The sequence below is a fragment of the Lolium rigidum genome, chromosome 4 (assembly GCF_022539505.1).
Source record: "Lolium rigidum isolate FL_2022 chromosome 4, APGP_CSIRO_Lrig_0.1, whole genome shotgun sequence".
Taxonomy (NCBI): domain Eukaryota; kingdom Viridiplantae; phylum Streptophyta; class Magnoliopsida; order Poales; family Poaceae; genus Lolium; species Lolium rigidum.
Genome location: NC_061511.1, coordinates 101,795,529 through 101,806,070, shown reverse-complemented (window position 1 = coordinate 101,806,070; position 10,542 = coordinate 101,795,529). Strand labels below are relative to the sequence as shown.

The window sequence follows — 10,542 nt, the reverse complement described above, 5'->3', positions numbered from 1 at the left end:
CTCAATCGGATCTACCAAACTCGAGTTATTTGCAAAACGGTTCACAGATACATTTCAATTTTTATTTGCTGTTTCGAATTTTTAAACGAAATTTAACGGGCGGGAAAGTGCTGGGCCGTGCGGGGTTGGGAAGTGGGCCGGCCCAGGAGGATCTCTGGGTGGAGGTAGGGGAAATAAAAGAAAACGAAGGAAAAGAAAGGGGAGAGAGGGCCCGGGCGGGGCCCAGTGTGCATGGCCGACCTGGCCGAGTGGCCCATGCACGCACGCACACTCGGGAGGCTCAGGTCATCGCTCTCCTCGCGACCATGCACGCGATCGGAAAGAACAGACGAAGGACAGGCGGTCCAGGGGCTTACCTGCGGGCAGCGGAGGTCGGCGGCGGCGGCCTGGAGGGGTAGCGGCGGACGGGCCACGCCGGTACGAGCTCGGCGGTGACCCTTTTCTCCGCGGTTGCTCCTCCCGGCGGCGATCTCCTCGCAGGTGCCCTCGGGTAATGGTGACGGCGGCGAGCTCCGGCGGTCCTGGAGGGCAACGGAGGAGCTCGTTAGGGCGAGGGGAGGACGGTGAGAAAGATGATGCAGAGAGGGAGAGGCGAGAATGACGGGGGCGAGCTCCATCTGCCCGGTACGCTCATGGTGACCACGGGCGGGAGGGCTTCCTCCGGCGAGCAGCGAGGAAAAAGGAAATGCTACGGAGTCCCGTTGTGGCTCAGTGGGGCGGGAGGGAAGTGGTGTGAGGCGAATGGATGAGCGGAGGTCATCGGGTTCCCTTTTATAGCTGGGCACGGGCTTACGGTGGACACGGTGTAGGGAGAGGAAGCCACGTCGGGGACGAGCGTGGTTGGACGGGCAAGCGGTACCATTGAGTAGGGAATCTAAAGCCGGTTCCAGTGCTGCAGAACTCGAGGAGAATCGCGTTACGAGTCTCCCGAAACGAGGTGATATCTCGTGCGTGCACGAAGGTGTTTGATACATACGGAAGGAAAAAGGGGGCACGCGGATGGGAAGTGATCATTGCATCATGGTCAAGACACGGTGACTTTGCGGTGTGTAGGCTGGGCACGGCTGCCGATGCTCCCGAAATTCGGGAACGCGACGGCATCCAAAACGGAGGTGACTACGTCCAATGGCGAGCATGGCGTGGCTTCTGCAAGGTAGGGCGGGCCTCGGGAGCATGCAAGTTGGGTAGAGGGATGACAGGGCACCATCATGGCGCAGCCTCGAGGGCTGGGGTTACGGCTTCCTTCATGAGCAAGAACGGGTGACCACCAAGGAAGAAAGAGGAGGGAGGGGGAAGCTAGGGCTTGGGGCTCGTGTGTTAGGCACTTCATGGGTCCAATGAGCCGGGGAAGTCTTGGAGACAACGTTAGAGGCATAGGGGTGCAGGTCTAGGGCCTTTGGACATGTGCCCATGTCATTGATAGCATAGGGAAGGAGGAGAGATGATGGAGGGGCTAGTGTAGGGTTTGACTATGGGAAGAAGGAGGGGATGCAGAGGTGCTAGAGGTAGTAGGGGTGCAGGTTTGTGAGTTCCCAAGGTGAGTAAGAGAGGAGGGAGAGAGGAACATGGAGTATGAGTGCCATACAAGCAACATGGCCGGCCCCATTCCTTGCTAAGTAGAACTTGATCACAAGTGAGATCAAATGATGCCGCAGGTTGTCCAAGAGTCTGGTGTTGGTTGAGGTTTAGATGATGGTTGGGAAAGGTTTTAGTGAGATAGTGAGTGAGGCATAATATCAAGGATGTAGAGGGTGACACAAATTTTCAACCCGGCCTTGAGGTCAAGGTGATGATGGTGAAGAATAAATGAGTGAGAGGTGGTTGAAGAACATAAGTTGCTATTTCAATTTTTGAATGAAAAAGGAGTGGGCATCTCTCACTATGTGAGAGTTGATCAAAATTTGAAAGGTGTTTACTTTGATCTTGCCTTTCTAAATTTTTGAAAGAGACAAGAATAAATTTTAAAACAAGTTAGGTCTACTTGCATACAAAGCATAGTAGAGTTTTCTCCAAGCTATATGGTAAGAAAAAGGTGCAAGAAATGGTGTATGTTTGTATCATGCATTTGGTTAAATAGAAAGAATAGATTAAATACTCTAATAGAAAGTATTTTTGGGTTGAAGGAAATGAGATGATACAAGACACCATCCACATTACTTATTTTGATTGAGAAATTTAAAATTGAAAGGCTTTGATAAAACTAGGATTAGTTTTGTAGTGAAAATAGAGAAGAGTCTTAAATAGGATTTTTTTGGTAAATAAAATATTTTTGGAGAAGTGATCTCAAGGGTAGAGGTTGGATAAATAAAGTACCCATCATTCCACTCTTGGTTTTTGTGAAGATTAAACTTGGATATAAGAAAAACAAGAGACAAAATAGGATGAAGTGATCTAGTGCTGAAATAGTGGATAGGGTGCAAGATCAAGTGATAAAAAGAAGTGTGGGGGTAGATTGGGACATGCAAGACGTGGAAGTTGTAGAGGGTGTTGCATAGATGAGATCCATGCATTGAGGTCGCTAATAACAGTTGAGGGTGCTTAAGAAACAACTGCCAAAGTTTGCACATTTTAAGCCTGCCATAACATCTTATTGACTTGGCTTCAAAAACATTAATGCTAGGTGGGTATAAGAAAGATTTGGTTCAAGGCAAGGACATGGTTGGAAAGTGCTCATGATAAGATAGGTCTAGGACCAAGTGCATTGCCTTGTATGGCAAGAGGTAGCTTAATCCAGGGGTTCCAAAATGGAACCAAAAACAGATTTTAGGACTTAGCCAAATTTATGATCCCTTAGGGTTTTTGACTAGGGTAAGAGAGAAGGATGTATTAAGGGGTAGATGATCCCATGTTTTGAATTCAAGGATGATTTTACCACTAGAGGTGTTGTTCTTTGAGTTAGCTCAAGACAAAACTCAACAAGCAAATCAAGACAATTCATCTACCAACAGATCAAAGCAATTCATTATAACAAACAGATCAAGGCAATTCATCTAATTAGTTTATAGAAAAAAAAGTTTTTGTTCCCCCTAATTTTTGCACTAAGGACAACCAAACAGGGCTGCAAAAGTTGGGGTGTGACAAGGACCACCGAAGAGGAGGGAGGGGCGTCGTAGTGCTTGGAGGAGAGAAGGCTGGAGAGGCGGGAGGGGCGCCAGAGTGGTTGGAGGAGAGGAGGAGAAGGGGATGGAGGAGAGGAAGTATTAATCCTATATATATATATATATACGATAAATACTTCCTACCCCTGGGTGTAGTTACACTCATATCTAATATACTACCATATAGAAGTATGTACGATACATTATCGGTTTGAGTATGTTCTTACACTATATCTAAGATATTCTAAACCAAGTTTGATGAAAAAAAATGCAAGTGAGCATGTAGTTTGCACTATATATCTGAAATACATGCATATGTATACGTAAAAAAATGTACATACTGCCTAAAAAATATTATATATACTACCAAAATAGTTTTATATACTTCATATTACATGTACATACTCTTCGGTATGATAGATACTCTATAGACTATGAGAAACACGCGTGGGTGTAACTACACCCGGGTGTAGTATGAATATGTCCTATATATATATACTAGATTTAGGGGTGCGCCTTGGCGCACCATCCCGTGGAGCTTGTGCCGATGCATCGATGTACATTTTGTATAACGATGATAAAATTAGATGCGAAAATTATAATGGGTTTATTAGGTTTTACAACACAAAATCGATAGGATGAATTTATGATAATACACACCAAATGGGAAGATTCTTGAGCATGCTACGTTAATCTTAAATCCTATTTTAGTTGCCGTTTCGGTAGCAATTGCAGAAAACCTGTTTGAAGTTAGTATATTGTACGATGATCGGTACAAAGGACGCTGAGATGCCTCGATTCGAGTAGAAGATATTTGTAAAATGCGATGGATAATGTAAGTGAGGACCCTAATAAAATTAGTGGTGCTATGACATATTTTTTACATATTTCGAGTAGGTAAGCCCAGCTGGGCAGAGCCAAACGACGATGTTACACGGGCAATAGCTAATGGTACACTAACGCCTTTTGGGTAGACATAGCACTATTTGCTTGTCTTTATTATTCTGTCGAAGAAGAGGATGAGGATGATCTCCTTTCTTGGTACTGGGAGGGCGAGGACTACTTCGGGGATGGCCTTGTTCCTGGTGGTTGGGGCAAGTATTGCCGGTTGTCCAAGCGGAGTGGCTCCAGCTGGTTATCGGAGAGGAGGCCGGAGGGGACCCTATCGCTATGTATCGTCGTCAGGGCGGACTGGTGGAGGTAGGAAAGGAGATGCATCTCTGCTCGTTGTCAAAGAGGGCGCTGAGGCGCTGGGGGGACCTGCGGCTCCATCTCGTTAGCAAAGTGGGCTCCGGATGGGAGCTGCAAAGGAAGGAGAAATCAGAGTGAGCGCAAGGTCAAACTGTAGCGGAGAGAGGGGAATTGGAGGACAATACACTTGTTTTTCTTGTGTCGACACTGCTATTCCTCGGTTACCACTGCTATTTCTGCTTCAACGGCACAAAATGTGGAGGAGGGTGTGTATGCTAGAGGTGAGAGGCGGAAATTGCGGTGCGGTAATGGACAGAACAACTCCACCAAATGCTAGCTGGTAGAAACCGGTATGTTCCTCTCCTCTTCCATGTGAGATTGATGTGAAGTAGTTCATGCCGGAGTTTAGAAATATAAATTGTGGACATCACATAAATTCTCTTCCTAGTTACTATTAGTACCGAAGTTTCATTTTAGTTGGCAGGTAGATAAAAGAAGTTAGCGAATTGCAGGGAGAACAAATTTTACGGACACATAAATCACTTCTATGCGAATTTTCTACGTAATATAAAATCAAGAAGTAGAGAGGATAGTCTTGGATACATTGATCAATATATATGGCAACACACGGTACACTAAGCATTGAGGATCTTTAGCGACCAGTTCAAACATGATACTGGTTCCGAAAAGAATTTAAAATAATGATCTCCTACTTTGCATGCTGATGGTATAATCCCAAATCAAGGGATGCAGACTTACAACACCAGTATCTAGACAAGTAAATGTTTCATCTTATACAGACATCATCATATATATCAAGAAATAAACTTAGAAGGTGGTACTTCCATTAAGTGAAATTGACATGTTTAAATCGAAACATTACACTTGAAAGAATTCCATAGTATTTATACGGACAAAACAAACAACCGCTCAAACCCTCAGCAGATATCTTTGAGAATATTAGAAGACAAATAAATCAAAAGCACCAAATGTAGAATGAGTACCCGCAGGGAACCCGAATCATGGCCACCGGACTACCGGAGGAAGACAGTCCCACCAAATGATGATCTAATGAATAAGCTGATGAGAGGAGTCCAAGACCACGGATCCTGCGGACGTGGCAGGGAATTGACATCATCCATAAAACGCAAGCATCGGACAAACCATACATATCAACCGACAATGAGAAGGCCAGAATGGAAGGATTGCCATGTAAACCTGAAGAAAAAGAACAAAGAAGAAAAAAGTGTAAGAAACAAAGCGAAAGGGGCAGCCACTAAATCAACAACCTAATTCGGAGGATACCTTGCATATACCCACTCTCCAAACCAATACCTCACAGCTCCCCCTTGCATATGCCAACTCTCCAAAATCCATGCAATCATCACGATAAATAAACTGCACAGGAACTTCCGAAGAAACAATCCAAGTACCTGCATTTTAGCAAATGGGCGTTGTGCATCGAAACCACCTTCCCTATCATGGTTGTCTCACTCGTCCAAATCACCTCATGTGACTCTACTTAAAAAAGATAGCACATCTACACTAAGTATAACCAGAGAATACACTAAAAATTAACAGACTACTTAAAAACTTTATTACCCATTGTACATGTCTATGCAGTTTGCATTCAACTACAAATGATAGATCTAGTTCACTCCAACTTACTTCCAAAATATCCCTGCAGTTCCACTGATAAGATGGTTGCAACTAAAGCGGCACAAAAAATCTTCTTCTTAGGAGACGCTATGAACATGTAAGGAAGATGATTTGGCATCAGAATAAAAACATTGCATAATCATCTTGCCTTTTGATTTCCATATCCTCATTCTTGTGGGGTCGATGTGTAGCTACCGTGAAGTTACTTTTAATTTCTTATATGAATTAGCACGACGGGAAATTTGGAAGAGCGTGAAACTAAGGTGGTGAGGCAATAAAAACATGCTCCATTAACATTCACTTAGTAAATCAATAATAAGATGAGAAAATGTTTGAGTTGCCAGGTATAAACACAAACACATGTATTTTTGGGAAAAGAGGACATCCCCAACCTGAATGTCAAGAATCTGATCTTCCTCCTCCTGTAGAACATAGACCAACCTGAACGAATTAAGATATGTGAGGAGAGGGAAAACAAAATAAAACAGATGAAATCTAACTGCCGATTTAGGGGTGCGCCTTGGCGCACGGTTCCGTGGAGCTCATGCCAATGTTTATTTTGTATAATGGGGATAAAACTTAACTGCCAATATGATAATATATTTCTTAGGTTTTACCGGGAGCAATTAAGATAAAAATCTCCATAACTTCTGAATCTCGTACTCTTAGTTACTGGAAGCAACAAAAAATTATACAATTAGCGCACGTTCCCCGACTTTCGCACCGACAAACAATTTTGCAACCACTATATTAACCATGCATGAAAAATCTATTATAAGTAAGCGGTAAGTGAAGAAAGAGGTGAGGGCACCGACAAACAATTTCAATATACACATGTATGCTAGAACACGCGAGGGGAAATTACCTTATTGCAGTGGCCGCTCTCCTGAACCTGTTCCTAGAAGTCAAAAGCATAGAAAAAAAGGTAAGTTACAAGCCACCATTCGTCTACATATCTCGTTATCTTGTAGCCAAATCTATTATCATCTCAATGCAAAATCAATTCGTAGAGGTAGAACTGTAGCATGGAGGCACCAATACATAGCGGAGAATGATACAAATTGCAGGCATATTTTTTAAACAAAGCCAGGGCACTCATCAAAGAAGAATGAAATGGAGGCGGTACACAACTGAATCTAGGCAATGAGCACACCCAGAGACTAACTAAAAAGAGCATAAGCTCACGTGAGTTGTTTTACCAAGAAACATTCAGAAGATTAAGGGGAGGAGATGCACAACCATATGAAGAGTTGTTGTACCAAGAAACACGAGAAAATAGTCAAGTTGCAGGTAGATGAGATAACAAAAAACCACGGCTACTGCTGAGCATCCCAGTTGCCTTCCGAAATATGGAAAATACGTGATATGGCATGACCAGTAAAGTTGTAGAAACATCGGAGAAGCCACAATATAGTACATACTACATTTCAATCTCACTGTATCAACATGAAATCAATCCAGCAGAATTTACCACATACCAACTGGTGACAGACAGTGTTATCAGGCCTCTAAGAAATTTCAAAGAGACTGAAAGTTAAGTGCTTTGCATTCAATATAAACCACAGACTAACACCCCTCAGTCCGAACATACAGAGAAAATTCCATTTCCTAAGAAAAATAGAGACCAACTCTCCATTATTACCAAGCAAATCAGATCTCACTAGGCTGAAACGTGAAGGCACATAAATCTAACAAAGGCACGAGCATCTACAAATTTCTATCCAGACAGAGAAAACACGTACTTGGTTTGGGCACTGCCCCTGGGAAGAATGGTGTCAGTGTGTACATGGCCAGCCTGATTTGTCATGGCTTCGTCGAAATCAAACAGGGAGAAATGAGTGCAAGCATAACTCAAGCCGAATTAGCAAGAATAGTGGAAATGTTAGAAACCTAAAATCCAACTCACCAGAGAGGAGACAATTTGCATTATAACCTGTATCTGTTTGACTCGGTTGCTTCTAGTTTTAAGCCACTATCTAGGTAACTCCTCAAATATGATATGCCAAAACCTGAATATAAATATGGGACAATATATTCCATAAGGTTTGATGAAAAGCAATAAATGACTGTGCACCTGCCACTTTTCTGAAGAATACATTTTCTGTAACCGAGTCACACTCAGGCTACAAATAAACCCTCAACGCTGCAGAACGTCACACAGAGTACTGCATCATATCTCTTCCAGCGGATCAACTATCAAACTAAATAAATATTTTGATGCCAAACGCCAAAGATTTGAAAGAGAACATCAACCTGAATTAAAAAATAGCGTTGAGATCAGAAGGAGCAAGTACATATAATAGCAAGGGAACTGCATGAAAAATAAAATCATGAAAACTAAAACAGGTTGATGTCTTTATTATAATAGAAGAGAAATGGGGTCATTGGGTTTATGATTGTAAGATATGCACAATTACAAAATATACCTTTCACATTAACTAATACTGGAAAATCTTAAATCTCATGTATTAGTATCATGTAGTTGGAACACATGTAGAAGTACTCAAGTACCAAAACTTGTGAGATGATTTACCTTGAGCTACCCTAGCCCTTGTATCTATCATCAGAGTAAACTTGACTCCCTAGAACCAAAATTACAATTCCTAGCTGCTCACTACATAAAACCTGAAGCACTCGCACCGCCGGTATCAATCAAGACAAACAGTACCGTGGCAGATTTCACCTGAGTGTAATGAAAAGAAATCACGGTAATCAGTCAATTATAGCTTGCCAAGAAGATAAATTTTCACAAAGCACAAGAGTGAACTGGAGAACCTTTGTCACGACTGTTCTACAATATATGTCGATATCACATCCATACATTGCTCAAAACAATATCACATTCATACACCTCTCATCAAAATACCAACTAATTCTACATTTCCAAATCAGAAAGTACCATTTGTTTAGTACAGGTAAAAAATATCCATGTATAAATAACGCCTCCAAATCAAGAGAGATAATATAATTATCAGGCCATTCGTTACAATTTAGAGCTGCATGAGCTTGGGCAGATTGTTGAGATTTGTAGATTGAAATATTCTTAGACCGAAGATAATATCATTTCCTAAACATTCTTTTTTGCAGTTCTTGTCCCTTTGTTGATTAAAGTAATGGCAATTAGGAGATGACAAATACGATGGAAATAAATTCTTTCAGAAATATTTGCCATCCAATATAAGCAGATCACCTCAATTACCGATAATAGAAAGGAATCTAGACATGACATTACTGTGTCCATTGTTTCCCTGCAGGAGAGAAGATCAATCAATAGGAGAGAGGACAACGAACAACAAAAGCAAAGAGAAGAGACTGGGAGAACGGCAGCTTACATGGCCTTCTTGTTTCTTCCTCCCCCGTCCGCAAGGTGCTCTTGTCTTAGACCGAAGATAATATCATTTCCTAAACATTCTTTTTTGCAGTTCTTGTCCCTTTGTTGATTAAAGTAATGGCAATTAGGAGATGACAAATACGATGGAAATAAATTCTTTCAGAAATATTTGCCATCCAATATAAGCAGATCACCTCAATTACCGATAATAGAAAGGAATCTAGACATGACATTACTGTGTCCATTGTTTCCCTGCAGGAGAGAAGATCAATCAATAGGAGAGAGGACAACGAACAACAAAAGCAAAGAGAAGAGACTGGGAGAACGGCAACTTACATGGCCTTCTTGTTTCTTCCTCCCCCGTCCGCAAGGTGCTCGTTACCACCGCTAGGGTTTCCTGTCAGGGGTGTCGTTTCTGGGAGAGAGAGGAGAGTGGCTGGAGCGGAAGGGAGATCCGACCTCCTTCTCCACCGCCTCGCCATTGACCGCATCTGCGTAGTTGTTGCTACTACTGCATCCGTGCTCGACGACGAGAGTTGCGGCTAATGCCGGGAACCGCCGCCCCCACCTTGTGGTTGCCCTGCTCGAGAAGGAGATTGGAAGCGAAGCACATCAAGAAGTGCCGCCGGGAGGGGAGGGGGCGGACGACAAGGACGGTGGCTGCAGCGTGAGGATGAAGAGGATTGGGGGAGGAGCACTACGAGGGGTTTGGTGCACCTGCTGTGACGAGGAGGCGGCGACCTGCTGCTTTCACTAGGCAGCCGCCGAGAGAGAGGGCGCCTCGCTGCTGGCGAGGGGCACAGCCACCGTCGTCGAGCTGCTCTGGCCCCGGCCGCGACCACCGTCGCTGGGCGCACTGGCCGCGCGTGGCCTCACCGGCGGCCCTGCTCCCCGGCACTCAATGGCCTGTGGAGGTCGCCCGCGCCGCCATCCCTACGGGAACCGGTCGCGCCGCCCCTTGGCCGTACCGTCGGCCCCTGCCGGAGGTCGGCCGCGCCGCCCGACGCTCACGCCGGCGGTTCCGGAGAGGGACGTGTGGAGGCAGAGGGGCGGTGCGGGGAGAGAAGGAGAGGGAGAGAGGCGTGCGGCGGCGGGGATGCGGGCGCGAGGGGAGAGGATTGGGGAGGAGATGGGCAGAGGAGGGGATTGGGGAGCGATTGGGGGCGTGGCGATTGGTGGAGATCGGGCCGAGCGGGCCTTTTCGCGACCCATGGATAAAACGTGGGTCTGCGGGAGGGCCTCAGCGCTCTGGACGGAACGACG

At 44.5% G+C, this 10,542-nt stretch overlaps 1 protein-coding gene and 1 long non-coding RNA gene across 6 annotated transcripts; both read right to left on the bottom strand.

The window, feature by feature from the left end:
• Window positions 1-5,461: 5,461 nt before the first annotated feature.
• LOC124647396 lies at window positions 5,462-8,134 on the bottom strand. The gene is made up of 6 exons (XM_047187350.1): window positions 7,855-8,134; window positions 7,691-7,757; window positions 6,814-6,846; window positions 6,341-6,389; window positions 5,595-5,722; window positions 5,462-5,507 (listed from the first exon to the last, which is right to left on the bottom strand). The coding sequence occupies exons 2-6, from the start codon at window positions 7,753-7,755 to the stop codon at window positions 5,462-5,464; spliced, it is 321 nt and encodes a 106-aa protein (XP_047043306.1). The 5' UTR covers window positions 7,756-7,757; window positions 7,855-8,134.
• Window positions 8,135-8,141: 7 nt separating this feature from the next.
• LOC124650050 lies at window positions 8,142-10,053 on the bottom strand. 5 transcript variants are annotated; one of them, XR_006986863.1, is made up of 6 exons: window positions 9,616-10,050; window positions 9,474-9,531; window positions 9,281-9,379; window positions 9,139-9,196; window positions 8,482-8,631; window positions 8,142-8,201 (listed from the first exon to the last, which is right to left on the bottom strand). It is a non-coding gene; the product is annotated as an uncharacterized LOC124650050 (long non-coding RNA). The 5 variants fall into 5 exon arrangements; XR_006986864.1 differs by having other exon boundaries at window positions 9,148-9,196; XR_006986861.1 differs by lacking the exons at window positions 8,142-8,201; window positions 8,482-8,631 and having other exon boundaries at window positions 8,882-9,196; window positions 9,616-9,859; window positions 9,997-10,053.
• Window positions 10,054-10,542: the final 489 nt, after the last annotated feature.